This window comes from Onychomys torridus, chromosome 14, assembly GCF_903995425.1.
Source record: "Onychomys torridus chromosome 14, mOncTor1.1, whole genome shotgun sequence".
Classification (NCBI taxonomy): domain Eukaryota; kingdom Metazoa; phylum Chordata; class Mammalia; order Rodentia; family Cricetidae; genus Onychomys; species Onychomys torridus.
Window position 1 is genome coordinate 38,491,752 of NC_050456.1, and position 22,340 is coordinate 38,514,091.

Genomic DNA, 22,340 nt, shown 5'->3' on the forward strand with positions numbered 1-22,340 from the left:
TTAGAAGCGCCTGGCCTTACGCTCACTGATAACATCCACCAGTCAGATTCAGTTTCCACTCCCCTTTCATTACAGGCTTCCTTGGCTTTAGGGGCCTTCTGAACAGAAAAGCATCAAACATTGTACCGAATCAAAAACACTAAAACATGGACTCAAGGACCAGATGGTTTCCACAAAAATATATTTAATAACTTGTCATATAAAATCAAACACAAAATTTTATCAATAATTCAAACTCACTTCTGACAGAGAGTGCTTGCATTGGGAAAGCTAAACTAAAATATGTACATATTCACAACACTTGTAAGCACAACTGAAGAGCTATGAAACTCGCAGGATTCTAGATTTACAGCTGCAAGTTCCATCAGTTTCTCTTAACCCAGTGTTTGGCTCTAATTATGAAGCCAAAAGCAAGAAAAATGGGAAGGAGTGACCTGTTTCTAAACCTTTATGACGGATACTTCTCTAAGATAAAAAGGCAATATAAAACTTACAAGTGACCAAGATTTCTTACTGAATCCCTGATTGTCATTTTTGGCAACTTGGCCGAGCCTGGTGGAAGGCAGTGAGCTATGTGGTCAGGAAGCCTGCCTTGTGTCTCACCAGAGCCTTGCTCCTGGAGTTGTGTGCTCTGGCTCAAAGGAAGAAGGCGGTATTGGCAACAGGTACACATGCCTTCCCCACACGGGCTAAGGCCTTGTGGTTAATGTATTGCTGGAAGGTTTTATCACCCCACTTCAAAGGCGCTCCTTACATTAGGGAGGAAGAGGAGAGGAGATGACCACATACATCATACACAAGTTCATCACAAGAAAGCTTCCAAGTCCTGTTCTGTATTTTGAGCTACACTCATAGTAATGGTCAGTCCACCTTATTCCAGAAAGTACTTCACACCACAATAAGCAACTTTTCAAAAATGTGCTCTCGCCCTCTTCCTGTCTCCGAACAAGAAGAGTATATTCCATAAGAAAGAGTGATTGTTTGCTAGATGCCTGGTTATGATGATGTTCTCTTCCTGTACTCTTTTTCATCAAGAATATTCAAAGCAGTTTCTTAATATACAGCATTTGGAAGTGTATGCCATATTGGCTCTTTAAATGACAGAACTGTTTTTTGGTTTAATACAAGAAAAAAATTGGTAACAAAATATATGTAAAACTAGAATTTTCTAGTTCCAAATAGTAAGTTGCCTTTATTAACCAAAGTACTTGTTTGCAGTCATTTATCTGAAAATATTCGAAAGCTCTTAGAAAACTTGGACCGTGGTGAACTTAACTGAAAAACTTCTTGCCATGCTGCTGGGCATACCACTGCTGCCTCTGCTTACGGGTTTCCAGCTCAGTGAGAAGAGCCTGTCTGTAGGCCTCGTACATCTTAACGATCTGCTCCAGCTCCTTCATGAAGAGCAGCTTCAGCATTCCCTGGTACGTGTCCAGGTCAGCCAGCTGGAAGAGCTCCCACTTCAGAATGTGGTCGTATCTGTCAGAAAACAGTGTTCATAACATGATACATAAATGTGCATCTACAACAATAAACTGCTCTATTTTATAAACATTTTTATTATAAGTAAACAAACTAAGTTTTATTTAAAAATATTTGAGTTAGTAAAACTTTTTTTTTTTTTTTTTTTTTTTTGAGTTGGGGACCTGAGCTGACCCTGAACTCCTGGACTCAGGATATCCTCTTGCCCCACCCTCCTCAGTAGCCGGGAATACGGGAGCACGCTAATACACATGGTTCTAAATACACTACTTCTCTTCCCTCTCTTTTTAAAATTCATTTACAGACTTTTATGTGAATGAAGGCTTTGCCTGCGTGCATGTAACGCCTGGTGCCCAAGAAGGCCAGATGAGATGTCAGACCTCCTGGAACTGGAGTTACAGCTTTAAGTTGGGGGCGACAGCAGCTCCCACTTTTCTACGACAGGGTACTCTTGGAGAAAGAGGGATAAGAGACTGAGGTGGAAGGACAGAGGGAGAGAAACAGAAAGAGAGGACAGCCTCGGGAGGGCCTGGATCCTTACCTACCGGCCCCTTCTGTCTCTTCTAAAGGGCCTTTTACAGGAATACCAAGGGGTGGAGCAAAAGACCTCCCCCTAGCTCAGCCAAGTGTAGACCTTCCAATCACCTGGTAACCATGCATGTGGTCAAGCCATCCTCTAATGCAGCCCTGCTGGGTAAAGCCAGCTCAGATCTCACTCGGAACCTCTGGGCTCCACATTAAGTCACCATGGGGGTTCTGGGAACTGAACCAGGGTCCTCTGCAACAGCAGCAAGCACTCCTAACTGTGCTCCCCAGCCCTAAGTACAGGTTTTTAAACTTGAGAGAATTTTTTTAAGATTTATTTTTATGTGCATGGGTGGTTTTTGCCCACATGATGTGTCTGTGCACCATATGCATGCTTGGTGCCCATGGAAGCCAGAAAAGGGCACTGGATCCCCTGGAACTGGAATTTCAGACAATGGTGAGCTGCTGTGTGGGTGCTAAGGAACTGAACCTGGGTCCTCTGCAAGAGCAGCCACTGGTCTTAACAACTGAGCCATCTTTCCAGTCCCAAATACACTATTTTTTAAGGAAGGGGAAAAAAAAAAACTGTTAACTATTACTTCAGATTAATAATTAGTCCTGGGCAACCATTCATACCAACTCCAGACTATAGTGGTTCTGTAATTTCCAAAACCACATCCTAGTACAGTTTTCAGGGTGAGTGTCCATTATTAGAGAGGTGTAAACATAGCAAGTCATGTACCTATGTTATGTTGAAGTCATTATCTCAAATCACTGCAGGGCAGACATAAAAGGAAGCTTTAATTACCAATTCTAGTGGATTTATTTTTAATAATCACTATGCCCTACCTAATAGGTACATTTGCCATTTTATTCCAAAAGGACCATCCATTGAATATAAAAATATATATGGCTTCAAAAACAAGACACTGAGCAGTTATTGCAAGCCGCCCAGCGTAGCACACAGTTCCAGCCGTCTTGGGTGTGTGCACCAGGAACTCCAGCGAAGCCTCGGGAAGCATTTCACTAGACTTGCACTTTTATTCTATTCCTTGAGGTTGAAAACGCACTAACAGAAGACTGGTTTCTTTGCAGAAACCTGGAGATTCTCTTCTCTGGGCAGTCTAACTCTGTGTGAACTGGAGTTGCAGGAAGAAGCAGTTACATTCAGGTAGTTTAATTTTGATTTCTCTGAAATAAACTGTAATTCCTAATAAAGAACTTAATCTCCCAGAGTGTTCTGCTTTGAGTGAAAGTTTCATCAGTGTACCAAGCTCTTACTTGGGTTCTTTTCTGGTTATAAGTAACTACATCAACTTACATGTTAATCTTATAAAAATGTAAATAAAGAAAATAACAAAAATTAAACTTGTCCATATTTAATATTCTTAGGTATCAATTACCAGAGGTCTGCACACAAAGTAATGAGGATTCAGACATCTTTCAAGAGTTCTTACTTCTAATCAAAGAGTCAAACTTTATAAGCTCTGATATCCTTTCTTAAATGTTACATAGAGGTCCAATATTAAAAGAAAACCATGGTACTTTACTTTTTTTTTTTTTTTTTTCTGAGACAGGGTTTATCTGTGTAGCCCTGAATGTCTTAGAACTCACTTTGTAGACCAGGCTGGACCAGAATGCAGAGCTCCATCCACTTGCCTCTGCCTCCCAAGTGCTGGGATTAAAGATCTGTACCACCACTGACCAGCTAAGCATGGTCCTTAAGTTGAGCTTGTTAGAGACCCCAAAGATACTTGTGCTGTGTGCTCACTTACTTCACAGGGGCTCGGGCATAAACCTGAAGCCAGTCAGGAATTTCTGCAGTATGGTAAGGATTTGCAGGGACCAGGAGGGACTGATTTCTTTCCGTTTGCTGTGGCTGGTATGTGATGGGAGGAGGCTGATCATACCGAGGTACGCTGAGAAAAAAGGATTGATACTTATTAAAACAGAAGCCCTTACATACAGCTTTTAAGGCTCTTCAATGTGCTTTTTGGCCAAACCTAACAGAACTTTCTATGTTGAACTGTGTGAGAGCTATGGAATTCATCCTGGCAAACACCTGGGAGTGTGCACTTCTGTGGCAATAGACTTTTTGTTGGATCCAATCCAAAGAATGAGACTAAAGAAAATATTCTGGACGAGTTTGGTGAAGTCACAGGTTTAACAGGGTTTGGTGGATGTTACTCTGTCACCAACCTGATGACAGAAAATGAAGATGACCAGTCAGCAGCATAAGCCAGATGCTGGCTGACAGTGGAAAAGTAAAAGTGGGAGAGAATGTAGTTACAGTGTGTGGTGGTTTGGAATAGGGATGGCCCCCATAGACTCATAGATTTGGGTTACCAGATAGTGGCACTATTAGCTGTGGCCTTGGTGGAGTAGGTGTGGCTTTGTTGGAGGAAGTGTGTCACTAGGGTAGACTTCGAGGTTTCAGATGCTCAAGCCAAGCCTAATGCCTCTCTTCCTGCTGCTGCCTGCCAATCCAGATATAGAACTCTCAGCTACCTCTCTAGCACCATGTCTGCCTGAATACTACCATGCTTCCTGCCATGATGATAATGGACTAAACTTCTAGACTGTAAGCCAGACAAAATTGAGTGTTTTCCTTCCTAAGAGTAGCCATGGTCACGGTGACTCTTCACAGCAACAGGACACTGCCTAAGACACAGTTGAATGGGCTGACCCCATGAAAAACCAGATCCAAAAGTCACGGCTATGGTAAAGTTTTATGAGAAACTTGGCTGCCACAATGACAGAAGAAGTATTGGAAAAGTCATTTTCTGAGTTTGGAAAGCTGGAGAGTGAAGAAGTCAAAAGATTAGGCATTTCTTCATTTTGTAGACAGAAGAGCTACTGTTGAGGCTATGAATGAAATGAATAGAAAAGAAACAGAAGGGAAGGGTTGAAACTGGCTCAGCTCAGCCACCACACGAGAAAAGGAAAGTGCCAAGTTGCTAGGCAGGCTTCCAGAAGTAATATGAAGATTGTTCCAAATAAGACGCTGAGGCCATGGTGGAGGGAGAGGTGAATATAGCTACCCTCCAGATTAGCACAGCTGTGAAGGCTACTATGATGATGACTGTGGTTATGATTACCATGACTATCATGGAGGATAGGAAGATTCCCTACTATGGTTATGATGACGGGTATGCAGTGAGAGAAGGTTGGAGAGGGTGAAGTGTTACACTACCACCAAGACATGGGGAGCACCATGTTTACCAGGGAGAGCTAGCTATTCACAGGGGGTTGTTGTGGAATATTATTTTAAGATGTGTTACATTTGTTTATGCTGTGGAACATTAGTGATGCAAAATGTGTTGCTTTTTTTTTTTTTCCCCCAAGACGGGGTTTCTCTGTGTAGTTTGGAGCCTTTCCTGGAACTCACTCTGTAGCCTAAGCTGGCCTCGAACTCAGAGATCCACCTGTCTCTGCCTCCTGAGTGCTGGATTAAAGGTGTGCGTCACCACTGCCCGGCTGTGTTGCATTCTTTTATGTTGCATTTGTTTAACTCTGTGAAGCTGTGTTACTCTGCCTGTCTGAAACACCTGATTGCTATAATAAAGAGCTGAACGGCCAATAGCAAGGCAAATAAAGAACAGGTGGGGCTGGCCGGCAGAGAGAGTAAACAGGAGAAATCTGGGAGGAGAAGATTGAGAAGCAAGAAAAGGAGGACAAGAAGGGCCCGCCACCCCGCTACACAGCAAGACAAGGAGTGAGAGTAAAGAATGGTGTACAGAATAGAGAAAGACAAAAGCCCAGAGGCAAGAGCTAGACAGGATCATTTAAGTTAAGAAAAGCTGGCTAGAAAGAAGCCAAGCCAAGGACAGGCATTTATAAATAATAATACATCTCTGTGTGTGATTTTCGGGGAGCTGGGTAGCAGGGCCCCCAACAACAGGGGGTGAGGGGTGGGCACATTTGGGATCACCAAGAGGCTCAAGATCTGTACAACAGTAGAGAGGCCTTTGTCCTTGTAGAGCTCAGGGCAACTGAGGGGGCAATGTAGGAGGCAAGAAAAAAGCAGATGGATACAAGCAGCCTGATTCCAGATGTCATGAGGCCAACAACTAAGAGAACCATATTCCTAACCCACAGATCAGCACTGCCTCACCAAGGTGTTAACTATTCTGTTAACTATGGTTACAATAGTGACAACAAGAATTTTATCAGGATACTTAGCGGCAACAGTGGCCAATGGGACTGGCCAGGTGTACCTGGCTCTAGAGCTACATTCAAGACAAAGCCGCCTTAACTGCTTCGTCTATGAGGGCAGTTTGTTGCCATCTTCCTGCTGACTGAAAGGTGAGGCTTGGGTATGCAGTGCAGCAGGACTGGGCCAGGTCAGGAAAACAACTGGCGTTGACTGGAGCCTGTTTGAAATCATGGGATGAAAAAGGATCAGGTTTCAATTAGCTCTAACAGCCCGTGTAAGCTGAGAAGGAAGAACTGCTTATATGGGAGTGAGATGTTCGCAGAGGGTGCTGTGCAAAGTAGTACTCAACACCTGCAGGCTACCGAGTGAACTCTGGGAAGCTAAACTGAGCTATTTCAGGCAGAAAGACAAAACTGAAGAGTCCGCCTCTAAACAGAAAAGACGTGTGAATATAAAAAAAGGTCACTGCTTTCTTAACTGGCATTAAAATAAGGTCTAGATTATACTCTGGTTAACAGTTCAGTTTATTTTAAGATTATTTATGTGTCTGTGTGTGTGCGCGTGTGCGTGTGTGTGTGTGTGTGTGTGTGTGTGTGTGTGATGAAACAATCATTTGGAAAGTTGCTTTACGAACCAGCAACACTCTACAGTAATATTTGGTTGTAAAGACTGCTACTGTATGACAGAAAACATAACCATGGTCCTACTTCTTCAGTAACTTCATGAAGTCATTCAATAAAGCTGACTAAATGCCACTAAATGTAATCACTGGAAAAAACAGACTTTCAACAAATTGTATTAGGCCCATCACGCTAGGCAGTATCTTTCCATGTGCTTATGACATTTCCCCATTGTACCCAGTTCTTGCAGCTTAAACATGACTAATGTGAACTATTTGCTTCTTCACTATTAAGTTCATATAGTTTTCTATGTACTTTGAAGCACAGTGTCTATTTTACATGTACAGCAATCTCAATTGGATTAATCAAGTTTCAAGTGCTCAACAGCCACACAAGACAAATGGTTACAACAATAGATAACACAAGGCTTAAGTGTCATTCAAAACAGCACAAAGAATTACTTGTAATATTTATTAAAAAGCTAGACTGTTTTGTTCCATTCCAACTTTTCAGTAAGAAAACAACCCAAAATCATGTCTGACGTGGAAGAAAAAGAGCAGTATAAGGTCAAAATTTGAAAGTATATTCTGACTTCCTAGGAGGTGGGTCTGACTGATGGGAATTTAAGATGAAGAGCTGGGTGATTTATTAACTTGAATTTTTGGGTATCTACAACAAAAACATTCTGGTATCTCTTCTAATTGAAATCTATCGCAAAGATACATTTGTTTCAGGTTGCTCCAAAAGAAAAAAACTTTTAAAAACTTACTAATTATTAAAAACATTCATTATTAAAATATATCTAGGATAAATATAAATTTTGAGATTCTCTTCCAAATGTGTGAGACCAAAATCTAATACGAGATGCTCTCAAAATAGCCAGAAATGAAATTGCTACTTTACCTGGGAGCACAAGGGTGCCTGTACTGAGCCCTTTTATTGGTGTGGTCCACATAATAGGTTCCAAATTCTGATGACTCGACTCGTTCCCACCCAGGAGGAAGTCCTTCTCGCTCAAGAGGATGACTCCAGTGAGTTGTGTTTGTGTTATGATCTATGTAGTATTTTCTCCCTCTCATTGTCCAGTCCACAGACCAGCCAGGGGGGAGGGGTAAATCTTCAGAGCTATGGTTAGTTAAATTCCCTAGAGATGTAGCAGCAACTCTCCCAATACCTGAAAGGAAAAGAAAATGGAGCAAGTTTTCAAATATCTGTTAAAATTTATGATTAAGTCAGTATAAAATTTCCACAAAATTCATAAAATACTATTAAATTAGAAAGAGAAAGATGAACTGAATTTTGAAAGAATATGAGTTTTGGCTTGTTTGTTTGAATCTTCCATTACCAGGGTACAGGAACACTTAAATATTTATACCACTAAAGGACAAGTGAAAGGAAAAAGAAATCTCAGTCAAGATTTAAGATTTGACATTTCATCCAAAAAATTTTTTAAAAAGCAAAAATAAACTTGTAAAACCATTCCCAGTTTATAATTTTCTCAAAGAATCGAGCTGCGTCCTAGAATTTTTAAATGCCTTAGAATTTTAATAATTTATTATAATTTAATAATTTTTAATAATTATCAAGGCAAGTCATACAGTCAACATGCAAAAAGTCAAATAGCCACATGCTGACCACAACTAGAAAGAGACGTTCATGAACTACTGGCGGATTCCAAGGCTGCACTCAGGCCAGACACAAAGGAGTCGGGAACGTCCAACCGTCCAGGCCCATTAGAAAGCCCAAAGAACAGTGAAGACCAAAGGAGACCGTTGCAGGGCATGAGTGTCCACAGGGAGCAGTTCAAACAACAGAGGTGCCCACCTCAGCAGCATAGCATCTCCAAATTCTACAAGTCCACAGTGAAGAAGCAACTAGTCCTGGGTCTGGTCAGAATCACAAGATGTGCTTAACATTCTGTAGTCTCAGGAAGAACTATTAAAAAATAGAAGGGGCATCATATAGAAAGTGTCTAATGTTCGATGCTGTGGGATGTCATTCTGCATGCTATGAATATGTTTTGCTTTAATTGGTTGATAAATAAAACACTGATTGGCCAGTAGCCAGGCAGGAAGTATAGGTGGGATAAGCAGACGAGAATTCTGGGAAGAGGAAGGCTGAGTCAGGAGTTGCCAGCCAGACACAGAGGAAGCAAGATGACAAGGCAGAACTGAGAAAAGGTACCAAGCCACGTGGCTAAACATAAACAAGAATTATGGGTTTTAATAATTTAAGTGTAAGAGCTAGTCAGTAATAAGTCTGAGCTAATGGCCAGGCAGTTATAATTAATATAAGTATCTGTGTGTTTTACTTGGGGGACATGAGCAGGAGAAAATTGTCCTGACCGCTGGCTGGCCAGGACACAGGAAAACTTCCAACTACAGTTCCAAGTTGGAATAACTTGGACAACAAATGACTCAAAAATCACACTGTAACCCTAAATATAAAATAAACATATGTAATATATATGTATGATAGGAACTACAGAATAAGAAAAGAGGAGAGAAAACTTCCTTAGTGGGAAATTGACATGTGTAGATATTACAGCAGAACTGCACATATTTAGCTATCCCCAGCCCAACAGGGAAAGAAAGTTCAGTATACTTGCCCTCTACAAAGTGCATTAGTGTTAGTGACTCCCACAAAAAACAAAACATAACAAAAAACCAGTCTGGAAGGGGAAAACAGTCAAATCCAATGGAGAAATCCGCCACAGTAACAGCACATGGATATTGTGTACCTCCTTACACACTAATTTTTTTTTTCTTCCTCTGTCCTTCATCTCTCTTCCTTCTCTTCTCCCTCCTCCACCTCTCAAAGCCAGTAAAGTAAGATCAATCTAATCAGGAGGAAAATATCAGATAAAAGTCATAGTGAGGGGGTTTAACAAAATGTCTGGCATGAACTCATCAACACTATCAGGATCACAGAAACTAAAAAACTTAACAGTGGCAGACACCACAGAAGGTTACAGATATGAGTGGATCTGGGAACAGAAAATGGATATTAATGAAAAACCTAGTTAAACCTGGAATTAAAAAAGTTATCTATGAGGTCATAGAGATAGCTCATAAAAAACTTCACTACTTATCTTTGGAAGTGGCTGGGGTACCACTTCATTACTCTGAAAAACAGTAAATAAAAGGAAAGATCTAGTGTTTGCCCCATCTTTCCTAAATGAATAGCCATTAAAGTACTTATAAAAGAAAACTGTTTTAGAACTCCAACTAATAAATCAGAAGAAATGATAGAATTAAGGTCTCACAGTTTACAACCCCCAACGAAAAGGCTCATTATTGACTTCCCAAACCAACAGGTAAGCTTGCCAGAGAATTCCTGATGAGTAAACCAGGCTGACAAGCGAGAACATGGCCAAACTTAACAGAGAAACCAGTCCTAACACATGGGATGAAATGCACACAGAACCATATCCACCAGGAACTCCAGCAGAGACTCATTACCATTTCACATGGAAGGAAAGAGGCTCCAGTAACCCAAAGTAGCACAGATGGAATCTTAAAAATTAGACACACACCTGTAATCCTAGCCCTTGGGAGGCAGAGGCAGGTGGATCTCTGTGAGTTCAAGGCCAGCCTGGTCTACAGAGTGAGTTCTAGGACAGCCGTGGTAGTTACACAGAGAAAACCCTGTCTCAAAAAAGGGAAAAAAAGTTAAAAGGCAATTTCCTTCCTTCCTTCCTTCCTTCCTTCCTTCCTTCCTTCCTTCCTTCCTTCCTTCTCCCTCCCTCCCTCCCTCCCTCTCTCTTTCTTTCTATATAAGAGACTCAGAATGGAAGTCCACTGACATTAAAAGCAGATGTTGGTTATAACCTAAAATCAAATCTTACTCTTTTTCCTCCCCTTTTTGGTTTTTCAAGACAGGGTTTCCTGAAACTCACTCTGTAGACCAGGCTGTCTTCGAGCTCAAAGAGATCTGCCCCCCGAGTGCTGGGATTAAAGGTGTGCGCCACCATCGCCTAGCTCAAATCTTATTTTTAAGATAATATTCCATTTGGAAAAGTGCCCAATGAACTTGTACTTTCTGTGTGTGTGTGTGTGTTGTATACATAGTATGTATACAACAGTGTGGCTGTGTACATTTGCACACAGGTACACATTCATGTTAGTATGTGCTTATGGAGGCCCAAAGAGCCCTGAGGTTTAGATCAGGTGCCTTTTCCTCACCTGCTCTCCAAACTTTTTTGAGACAGGGTCTCTCACTGAATCTGAAGCTCATGGATTCACCTAGGCTGGCTGGCCAGTGAGCTTCAGGGATCCATCTATCGCCGCCTCCTCAATGATATTTCACAAATCAGAATTTTAAAACAAGATTTCAACTTGGCATTTCATTTTTTCATATTTAAAATACAGAAAATTAGCTGGGCGGTGGTGGTGCACACCTTTAATCCCAGCACTTGGGAGGCAGAGGCAGGTGGATCTCTGTGAGTTTGAGGCCAGCCTAGTCTACAGAGTGAGTTCTAGGACAGGCACCAAAGCTGCACAGAGAAACCCTGTCTCAAAACAAACAAACAAACGAAATTCAGAAAGCTAAGGAATAAAACAATTACAAGTTGAGTATCTCTTCTCCAGATGCTGTGACAATGGTGTTTTGGATTTTGGAATTGGTGTGGTGTAATATCCTGGGCATAGCCCCAAGTCTGCACATCAAATTCATGTATGTTTTACATATCTCTTATAAAAACAGCCTGAAGATAATTCCATAGAGTCCTTTCAGTGCAGCTGTCAGTTTGGCAATGACTGTGAGCATTTACTCCTGCAATCCCTGCACTAGGAAGACAGAGGCAGGACGAGCATTCAAACTACTAAGTTTGAAGCTAGTTTGCAAATTCACGTAGTGAATTCCAGACTACCCTGGGCTATACAGTGAGACTGTATCGTAAAACACGCACATGAATGCACACACACAACAGTTTAAAAAAAAAATTGCTGAGTGCCAACTGGACTAAGAGAGCCTTCATCTAGTAACTGGTGGAAGCAGATGCAGAGATCCACAGCCAAGCCCCAGGCCGAGCCCCAGGAATCCAGTTGAAGAGAGAGGAGAGAGACTATGAGCAAGGGGCATCAAGATCATGATGGGGAAACCTACAGAGACCACCAAACCAAACTATGAACTCAGGAACTGTGGACCAACAGCCTCCGTGAGGCTGGACTAGGCCCTCTGCACAGGCGAGACAGTTGTGTAGCTTGATCTGCTTAAGGGGCCCCTGGCAGTGATATCAGGATCCATCCCCAGGGCATGAGCTGGCTTTTTGGAGCCCACTATCTATGGTGGGACACCTTACATAGCCTTAGTCCAGGGGGAGGGGCTTGGACCTGCCTCACTGAGTGTTTCAGGCTTTGCTGACTTTCCACAGGAGGCCTTGCCTTGGAGGAGGTGGGAAAGGGGGTTGAGATTGGGGGGAGGAAAATTAAGAGGTGGGAGGAGGGAGGGGAGGGGATCTGTGGTTGGTATGTAAAATGAATAGAAAATTTCTTAATGAAAAAGAAAAAAAATTGCCTCAGTATGGTGTCATGTTCATGCTCAAAAATGTTTGGATTTTGGAGCATTTCAAAGGTCTGATCTCTGGAACTGGGGTAGTCAACCGCTTGAGCTCTCAGGGATAGTTGCAATACACAAACAAATGGGAAAATAAGTGCGAAGAACTCAACAAATCATCCATGCCGGTGGTTCTCAGTTTGTGGGCTGAGACCCCCTTGGGGTCAAATAACCCTTTCCCAGGGGTCCCAAGACCATCAGAAAACACAGGTGTTTACATTACGATTCATAACAGTATCAAAATCACAGTCATGAAGTATGGCTGGGGTCCTCACAACATGAGGAAGTGTATTAAAGGGTGGCAGCATCAGGAAGGCTGAGAACACTGATCTACATCAACAATAAACACAGCTGTTATTTCTGCTCTCCTTCAGTTAACAAGCTATGCCATCAGTCTCCAGATGGAAAACCTCTCAGTCACTCCCTCCCTCCATTAAGCACATCCTTTGTACCAAGGTGTTATGCTAACCATATCTGACTCTTCCTTCTCCCTCATCTCTCCGGCCCTATTAGGGGCCCTAGTTCTGTGAATGTGCATGTGTCCCACTCTCCCTTTGTCCCTTCCAAATGTCTGCAGCAGGTCCCCACTAATTTGCTTTAAAGTATTAACCACTGGGGGCTGGAGAGATGGCTCGGAGGTTAAAGGCACCTGCTGGTCTTGCAGAAGACTTGGGTTCTGTTCCCAGGTCCCATATGGCAGCTGACAATAACTCCATCCACTTCCAGGGGACCTGGTGCTCTTAGAACACACACTGCACCACTTGTGTGCCTAGTGCTGCAGAGGCCAGAAGAGGGTATCAAATCCCCTCAAACTGGAGTCAGAGGATTGTGAGCGGCTGTGTGGGTACTGGGAAATGAACCCAGTCCTCTAGGAGAGCAGCCAGTGCTCTTAACCACTGAGCATCTCTCCAGCATTTGATCTTGACATGTGTGATGGCTTCTTTGTTTCCAGTCTCGGCTTTCCGTTGGACCATGGATCTCCATTTCACCTTACATCACAGTTCTTAAAACAGGTAAGAATATAGTCTCCTAAATGTAAACCACCCCTACTCTTTTTGCAGTGGGTCTTTCTTCTACCCTGTTAATGTCAAGTCCGAGCTCAAAGCCTACTTCAAATTCTATCTGCTCCTTGGAGCGTGCATTCCTGTAAGTCTTTCTTCTGACTCCCTCTAACAGTCAGGATTACAAGTAGAACCGTTAGCTGTTCCAGGACTATTGTGTGTACGCTGCTTTTGTCTCCCCAAATACGGTATCCCAAGAGGATCAAGAAAACGCTAGACACATAATTAATATTAAATGAAGGTAATTTTCCTACGGCCAAAACAGTTGTATTCCTAATTGTTAAGTCAGTTTATTAGAAGTTGTGGCTGCTAGAAAGCCAGTCAGCCTCACACATCTATCTTTATCCTGCCAAATTTAAGGCCTACAACCTACTAGGTGGGGAAAGTTTTCTTTTTAACTTGCACGGGTTCATCTACAGTAATGAGCACTTTAGGAATCAGGTGGAGCTGCCACATTCCTTAACCCCCTCCTTGGAGGAGTACCTCCAGGTCAGAAGGTAAAGAAAGTGCAGCTCTCTTCAGTACATCATCAATATTCCCCACCTGTTAGAGAAAGGCATGTCTCACACAATTCACCATTTGGTAAGTCTTGACCGACCTGAGAACTAGTTACTGACTACACAGAGTCAGGATCACAGAAACAGTGCTACCTCACCAGCATGCAACTGCCCACACTATGATACCTGGCAGTCAACGCCTCCTCCTCTCTTTCCTTTCCTAGGTTTAAGACCAACTTGACCTTCCTCATTCTACCAAATCTAAATCTAATTTCAATCTAACTAGAGACATTAAATTCTTCACATTTTTAAACCCCGAAGTGTTAACAGTCAAGATGGTCCTGAGGTAAGCACCAAGTTTATATGATGGCACAGACACAGGAATTCTGTCATCCACTACAGGTTAAAAACTTCGAGCAAGCAGGCAGAAGCAAGAACCTATGGAAGATCACCTTTTAAATCAAAATATCAGTAAGAATAAACCAATGTGCTATTTACTATGTCAAGTTACCTGAAGCATGCCTCCCCTGATTCTGTGGCATTCTTTGGAAGAGTTCATGGTTGTAGTCATAATACCTGTAGTCTTCTTGTGCACGATCTCCAAGTGGACGCCTTCTCTGACCATCAAAAAAGTTATCGGAGTAAAAGTATCGAGAACCAGAGTCTCCATTTTCAACAGCGAAATTAACTTCTGTTAAAAATGACTGTGATGAGCCATACTCTCGAGGAACATCTGCGAGGCTCCTGACAAGGTAAGAAGAAGGTGCAGACAGTCTGTTGCTTTCTCTTCTCATTACTTCATGAGGCGCCCTTTGAATTGGAGTTCTCAGAAAACTCTGGTTTCTTGAAACTACTCCATCTCCAGAAGCTGAGAAAGCATTAGAGCCTGAATCTGGAAGGCAGATGTCAGTCCGTCTTGGAATTGTTGGACCATGCCGAATGAATGAAGGCATGAGATCTATGATCAAACAAATAATAACATCATTTCAACACTCTTCTAAAGTTGTTTGTCAAAATAACAAAGGGCTCCAGAAAACAAAATTTAAATTTTAAGACAGTACTAGTACTTTGAGACTTTTTTTTTGGTTTTTCGAGACAGGGTTTCTCTTTGTAACTTTGCGCCTTTCCTGGAACTCACTTTGTAGACCAGGCTGGCCTTGAACTCACAGAGATCCTCCTGCCTCTGCTTCCAGAGTGCTGGGATTAAAGACATGCGCCACCAATGCCCAGCGCAAATAGATTTCTAATCTGCATTAGTCTGCTATGTGTAAGCTCAGCTACAACTGAACCAATGCTCTATATTGCCAGACGCTCTATATTGCCAGACGTAATATGATACAATGTCAGCAAGACTGAAAATAATCTAACAAATCAGTGCAGTCACCAGCATCATGTATGACGCACTTTGGTTTTCACTTGATTTTAGTATTGCCAAGAATCTTTCTCCATGCAAACATAGTTTCAGTACAATAAAAAATGCTCCCCCAAAACATGCAAAGGCAGATTTCTTTTAAAATATTTTTAATCAATAGTTTTGTCTTTCTACTCTCAGAATTACCCAGTTTTAGGGACATTTATCAAAAACTAAAAAGCAAAACCTTTCAGTGTGGAAATTGAAAAAGAAACTCATCTAATTCCAAAGATGTGCACACATGCTGAATCTACTGAAAAACAATAAGCCTGGAATTATGGCTCCTTTAAGAACAGATAACTCAAAGCAAGATAATGGATAGCTGAAAAGAGAATTGTGAACAGCTTAGATTTTCTTAGAAAGTGAACACCTTTAAAACATGAAGAAATCTGGATATGGAGCACATTTTCTGAATTCATTTAGTAAATGAAAGGTGTCAGAAGCTAACACTAAAATATCTTAATATTGGAATAATTAACAGTTGATGACAAACTCTATCGAGTAATTTCACTGATTAACATGTTGCATGATTTCAAGTAATGTTTAATACGCTTTATTTGCAGCAAAAAGCAAGCTATCACCTAAAAACAGAAAAACAAGCAATTAAAGGTAAAGTTTCAAGTTACTGACATACCCACCGGACCAACTTTGTCGTCAAGCACTACAATTATTAACATAACCCGTAAGGCTCGACACATAGTCACAATGAAAAAATATGCTCTCCGCCCCTTTCTGCGTGATCTTGTGCAAATACTAGGAACCTCTGTGAACAATATGAGGTAATGCTTATTAATTTAAGTCACACGGTTACTACCAGCTTCCAAGAAGGAAACGTACATGACACAAGGGGCCCAGCTCCTTGCATGAGAACCAAAGAATGAGCTCCTTCTCTTAGAACTGTTCCGAATACACACGAATTTTAAAAAGAAAACCAAGACGTTCAAGTATAAAAACTCAGACTCAACTATTCTTAAACGGAGAAGAAAAAGCTATGGGAGGAGTCAGAACATCCCCTAGACAGGGGAGGTTTGAGAAACTCAGTAACTTGCCTGCTAACGGCAGAAATTATTCTGAGTTACTTTGGCGTTTGCGGAATTTTAGGAGCAAAACCTAACGAGAATACTTTAGGGGCTCGTCCGCTCTGAGAGGCAGGAGGAGGCTCCACGTCTCCAGTCTCCGCTGTGTGCTACTCGGCGGTGGCGCGGGCGGCTGTCGCCGGCGAGGGTCGCCACAACACGGGGCACGCCCCGACGTGCCCAGCAGAGAGGAGCCCCGGGTCTGCGCGCGTTTCCTCCCACACCAGGCACAGGCGCGCGTGCCCTCCCTGGGAAGCCTGTCTTCCACGGCACCCGCCGGGGCTTCGCTGGGTCCCCCACCCGTCCCCGCCCCGCGACACTCACTCCGCAGCAGGGGCGACGTCTCCTTCTTCACGTACTTGCCCTGCACCTCGGCCGGCTTGGACACCTCGTTTTTGGTTTTCTTGCGGGACAGCATCCTCGCGGACGACGCCCGCCCGCCGCCGCCGCCGCCGCCTGCGCCCGCCCCAGCAGCCTCGCTAAGGCCGCGCGCCCGCCACCCGCCGCCGCCGCCTCCCGGGCCGGGGCCGCCGCCGCCGCCTCGGCTCTCCGCCGCCCGCGCCCGCCCGCAAGCTCCGCCGCATGTTGGCGGCGCTCAAGCGCGCCCGCCGCCGCTCAGTCGCAGGGCAGCTCCTCCCGGGAAGTCAGCCGGCTGGGAGACGACGCCACCACCGCCGCTGCCGCCCGGGCCCGCCGTGACACAGGGCCGCGGCCGCCCGCCAGGGCCATGGTCCGCCGCCCGGGAGCCGCTACCGCCGCGGCCACCGCCTACGTCCGGTAAACTTTCCCCGCGCCGCTGGGCATGCTGGGAAAGCCGACGCCGCGCCAGCCGCCCCCCCCCCCCCCCCCCCTCCACTCCCCCAAGGCCGCCCGGCGCGGGCGGAGGCTGCGTGCGCGGGGACCCGCGGCGGGCGGCTAACGGGCCCGGGGCACGGCCACCACCGCGGCCCTCAAAGGCGGCTGCGCCCGGGGCGGCTGCCCGCGGAGGAGCCAGAATCCAGGCCGGCCGGAGCCCGCTGGGATCGCGCCCTACGGAAGGCCGTGCTGCCCGCAAGCCGCTCTCGGGACGGCACGACTGCCCAGGTCTCACCTGGGAACTACGGATGCGTCGCCCTGGTGACAGCGTGACAGCTACGTGGACGGGGTCTCTTCGTTTCTTCCGTCCACCCACCTCCACCTCCCGCCACGGCACCCCCTTCTCCCTTCCCTATGTCTCCTGCTGAAAACAGAATGTGCGAACAGTTTAGATTTTCTTAATTCGGTTTTCGGGTTAAAGAGGCAAAGGAGAAGATGGAGCTTCTACAACGCCTAAGATTAAGGTGGCCTGCCTATGTTTAGCTGCTGGTCGCTTTAATGGTGTACTTCTTCGTAACCACGTGTTTTCTCTTGCAGTTCAGTCTTGAGGCCTCTTTTGAGCACCGGAGTTCAGAACTGGGAGTTTTCTAATGCAGCAGATTCTACTCTGCCCTCTGTATCGCAGTCAGGTACACAGAATAATAGTCCTTGGAGAAATAAGATGGGATTCATCCCCCCTTTGACCAACGTTAAGGCCTTCAGAACAAGGAGAATGTTTTCCCTGGTGCTTAAAACACAGAAGCAAAGCGTTAATCACGTAACGAAAGCACGTGGTTTCCTTACCTAAGACTCCAAAAACTCGTCAAATTTTGTTTAGCCATCCGTAAAGGAGACGTTCCATCCGTTGTAAGGCTCCGTGTTTTCATGAAATGTTTCCTTGTCGCCGGCCCCTACAATTCTGTACTTACTGAGCACCCACCATGTAAGTGCCATTTTAGGTGTCGGATAGAACAGTCAAAGCCCCTGCTGCTATGGGGAAGAGAGATGACAGAAAAAGCATACTGAAACATAGTCTGTTGGATAGCGAGTGCTGAGGTTAACAAGTGAGGTCTCACAGTTTTGGAAAAGGCGACAGAACAGCAGAGTTCGTGAGAAGGCGATGCTGGAATTGACTTACCCTGCAGCTGTCTGGAGTGAGACTTCCGGGCAGAACAGCAAATGCAAAGTCACTGCAACAGTAACAGTCCATGTAGATGGAACCGAGAAGAGTGGAGGGAAATGGCGTTCACCAGTAACCGGCCACACTCCTGGGCCTTTGAAGCAGGGGAGTGACATATTCCGTATTTTGATGCAATCCCTCTGGATGCTGTGTTGAGAGTAGACAGGACAGCAACAGGGTTTCAAAAGCAAGGAGGAGAGTCAAAAAAATATTGCTAGCATGCATAAAGTCAACAGGAAAAGCAGTAATAGTATTTTGTCTAAAATACATCTTAGAGACACAACCGGCTTATGTTGATTATGGAATAAGAGTAAGAAATAACGGGTTTATCTAGGTGGTGGTGGCACAAGCCTTTAATCCCAGCACTGGGAAGCAGAGGCAGAAGGATCTCAGTGAGTTCAAAGGCTAGTCTGGGCTACAGAGTGAGTTCCAGGAAAGGCGCCAAAGCTACACAGAGAAACCCTGTCTCAAAACCTCCCTTCCCCCATCCCCCCAAAAAAAGAAAAAGAAAAAAGAAATAATGGGATTCTCCTAGTGTAAACCATAATGAGCCAAATGAAGTTCAGGAGAGCAGACTCAGGAAGAAAAGCAGTTAAGTATTCCTGTGGTTCAGATAAAAGTGCAGGTACTACAGCGTTGGCAGTGTGAAGAGAGGACCCACAACCATGAGACGTAAACGACATGAGTTTAGTTACCTGAAGGACTTGAGGGTGGGAGGCAAAAGGGTTGCCATAGAATACCCAAAGCTGACCTCAGAGGAGAGTAAAACTATGTTGTCGGAATCTTGTTAATAAAGATAGTTCTTATACCCGGGCCTTCCAGAGAATGAAATAAAGGATGCTTTCTACATTGATGAAGAATTATAGGGTTTTGTAGCTGGATGGAAATTCTGAAATCCACTATGCTAACCTCATGAAAAAGTAATGCATGGTATCTTAGATTACCTTCCTGTTCAGTGGGAGAACTACATTTTCTTTTCTCATTACTGTGACCAGATGCCTGGCAGAGACAGTGTAAAGGGGGAAATATTGATTAGGCTTATGGTTTTAAAAGGTTCAGACCATGTCCACTTGGCTTCTAGTTTCTGGGCCTGTAGGGGGGCCTTCATCATTGCCTGGCATACTAGAAGCAGAGGAACTGAAGGCGTCTTAGACAAATCACTTCCATGGATCTGCCCCCTCCCCCCCGATGGCCTGCTTCTTTAAGCTTGGCCTTGCCTCCTCGCCTTTCTAGACCCTTCCAAAATTGCTCCACTAGCTGGAGACAAAGCCTAAAGCCAGGTGTGGTGAGCAAACCTGTAGGCAATCTCAATCATTAGGGGTTGGCAGGAGGAATAGGATTTCAAAGTCAACCTCTGGAGCATAGATCCAAGTCAGCCTTTGCTAATGAGAGCCTGTCTCAACAAATCAAAACAACAAAACACAAGCAGTGAGCCTAGGGAGAACATTTCCCGTTTAGCCATAACAAAACCAGTGTGGGAACTGGAGTTTCTACTCCCATCCTGGGCCTTTGCCCTGCTATAGCACAGTCAAAACCCCACTAACCTGAGTCCAGACTGCTTCCTAAACAGTTGTTTTGAAAGCCATCCACATTCCCTACAAAGCATTCTCTTTTCCAAAGCCACTCAATTATTTGAATTATGGCAGAGGGAGCCTCAATTAGGTGCTTTCTATAAGACCTATAATTTGTCATTTTTACCAAGGAGGGTGCCTTCCAGAATCAGCAGTCTATAGGCAGCGGTAGCAGTGCATAGTAAATAGATGGGCTTTGGATCTGGATCCTGAAATCCAGAGGCTTTGAATTCACATCTGTGTCCTAAAAAGTCCCAGCCCTCTGAGACTGTTATTGAGACAACCAGGATTGGCGGCTGCGGTTCTTCAGACATTGCTGCTGATAATGCTAGTGCTGTGTTACATGGTAGAGGTATTTTCCCATCGAAATTGCATTCTCAGTAGAAAAATGGCTGTTGGGGAACTATATCTCATTAGCAGCCATTTTAATTTAGGATTGAAAGTTCAGATTAGAAAATGAAGCAATTTGACTATTTGATTTTTAAAAGTAATGTTTTAGCCTAACACTTTGTGCTATGTATGAAAATCAAAACTATATATTCTATAGGATAATAGGTATGTAAACTGGTCTTTTAAAAAGTTAACTGTTTTCATAAAGACTTACTAAAGTATTAAAATGTTAATCTAGAAAATCAAACTTTCATTCTAACTTGTTGCTCTCAAGAACTCAAGTTCTTTATGCTACTTTGATTTCCTGTTATAAGATGCAGATAAAAATTAAATGGGTGGGCAGAAAGATAGCTCAGTGGTAAAGAGCATTTGTTGCTCTGCAGAGGTCCTAGGTTCAATTCCCAGCACCGGCGTGACAGATCACAACCCTCTGTAACTACAGTTCCAAAGAGATTGGATGCTTGCTTCTGGCCTTCTTGAGCACTGCACTCATGTGGTGCAGAGACATATGCAGGGAAAACACCCAAATACATAATAAATATTTTAAAAAATCAAATGGGCAGATTATCTAATAAGGCAGAAGTGTGCAGCCTTTTGGCTTGTCTGGGCCAAACTAGACGACAGACTGTCTTGGGACACACATGCTGGGGCAGGGGAAATGGCTCAGTTGGTAAAGTCCTTGTTGAAAACCTGAGGACCTGAGTTTGAATCCCCAGATCAACATTAAAAAGCTGAGTGCAGTTGAGAGTATCTGTAATCTCAGAGCCGATGAGGCAGAAATAGGTGGATCCTAGGAACTCACTGATCTAGTCTAGCTGAGTGCATGAGCTCCAGGTAACAGTTAAAAACTCTGTCTCAAAATGCAAGGTCTTAGGAGCAATAGAGTATGATGCCAAATGTTGACCCCTGAACTCCACATACACAAACACACGTAGGTATACAGCACATACTATTTTTAGAGGGCTGAGAGTACTTGTCCCTAAACTTAGCTCTGATTCCAGATTGCTGCTTGCTGTTGTTCAGGAAATAGTTCTGAGTGTCTCTAAGGTCTGTGATTGAAGATTTGGTCTAGAATGGTGCAGTTGAAGATGGTGGAGTTTGGTTACTAGGGCTACGCCCTCCAGCTGCAAAGTTCTGCCCACCTTCAAGTCTGCCTCCCCCTTCTCTCCCTCCCTTTCTCTCTTCCTTCCTCCCCTTCCTCCTATCACTCCACCCTGGTTAGATGAGAGCTTATAGATGGCCTCTGTATGAATTCCTTCCTGCCATAATGTGCTATCTATCAGAATTGAGCTGATGCCGGAGCCAGGCCTTTGAATACCTACAATTGTGAAACAAATAAGGTTTCTTTCCCTTACGAGGTTGTTGCCTCAGGCATTTCATCACAGTAATGCAAGGCTGGTTTGTATAGTAACTGTTTTCGGGATTTAGAGAGCATCCAAACTTCTGAAAGTCACAGTGAGTCCTACTCCTGGACCTCCTGTCTTTTGACTTCAGCCTCTGTCCTTGTAGGTCTCTCCGTGGGTTAGTTCCTCAGGATCTAGAAGCTGTTGTCTTCTAAAATTAAGCCTTATCTTTAGCCACTTCCGGCTTTAATTATTCCTTGGAAATAGCCTTGGCTTGGCTTGTAGGAAGATTTCCTTTGGGAGTTCAGTAAAGTTTACAGGCTCTACATGGAAACACTTGTGTTGGTTCCGTACCTCATGGGAGCCAAGTGGTAATCAGAAACCATAGCAGACCTCTCCGCCCAGAGCAGTCACTCCCAGTAAAGATGATCTCCAAGTGTGCCAAATGGACATGGAGACAAAATATTCCTGTCTTCAACAGTTGTTGGAGCATTCCCCAGTCCCTTCGCACTGTTCCCCTCCCCCAGGAGCTGAGCCCCTCCCCGACCCCTCTCTTTCTTCTCCCTGCCCACAGCACTCTACTTCTGTTTCTTTTCTGCTGGGCAGTTCCTCTGTAATGTCTCCTTTCTATCTCACTG

The 22,340-nt window shown here is 44.1% G+C and overlaps 1 protein-coding gene across 2 annotated transcripts; it reads right to left on the bottom strand.

The window, feature by feature from the left end:
• Positions 1 to 167: 167 nt before the first annotated feature.
• Positions 168 to 17,547, bottom strand: Sav1 (salvador family WW domain containing protein 1). 2 transcript variants are annotated; one of them, XM_036205609.1, is made up of 5 exons: positions 17,475 to 17,547; positions 14,409 to 14,855; positions 7,687 to 7,957; positions 3,783 to 3,926; positions 168 to 1,479 (listed from the first exon to the last, which is right to left on the bottom strand). In XM_036205609.1, exons 2-5 carry the CDS (start codon positions 14,848 to 14,850, stop codon positions 1,272 to 1,274), a joined length of 1,065 nt encoding a protein of 354 aa, XP_036061502.1. In that variant the 5' UTR covers positions 14,851 to 14,855; positions 17,475 to 17,547; the 3' UTR covers positions 168 to 1,271. The 2 variants fall into 2 exon arrangements, with proteins under 2 accessions (XP_036061502.1, XP_036061501.1); XM_036205608.1 differs by lacking the exon at positions 17,475 to 17,547 and adding an exon at positions 16,709 to 17,158.
• Between the last annotated feature and the right edge of the window lie 4,793 nt (positions 17,548 to 22,340).

What these genes read in the sequence shown, in the direction of transcription:
- Sav1 (XM_036205608.1), bottom strand. Translation starts at nt 16,802, where the DNA reads ATGCTGTCCCGCAAGAAAACCAAAAACGAGGTGTCCAAGCCGGCCGAG. An exon ending in GACGTCGCCCCTGCTGCGGA is followed by an intron (nt 14,856 to 16,708) that starts GTGAGTGTCGCG and finishes GTTTGATCATAG; the next exon opens with ATCTCATGCCTTCATTCATT. An exon ending in TATGCCCGAGCCCCTGTGAA is followed by an intron (nt 1,480 to 3,782) that starts GTAAGTGAGCAC and finishes GTTTTCTGACAG; the next exon opens with ATACGACCACATTCTGAAGT.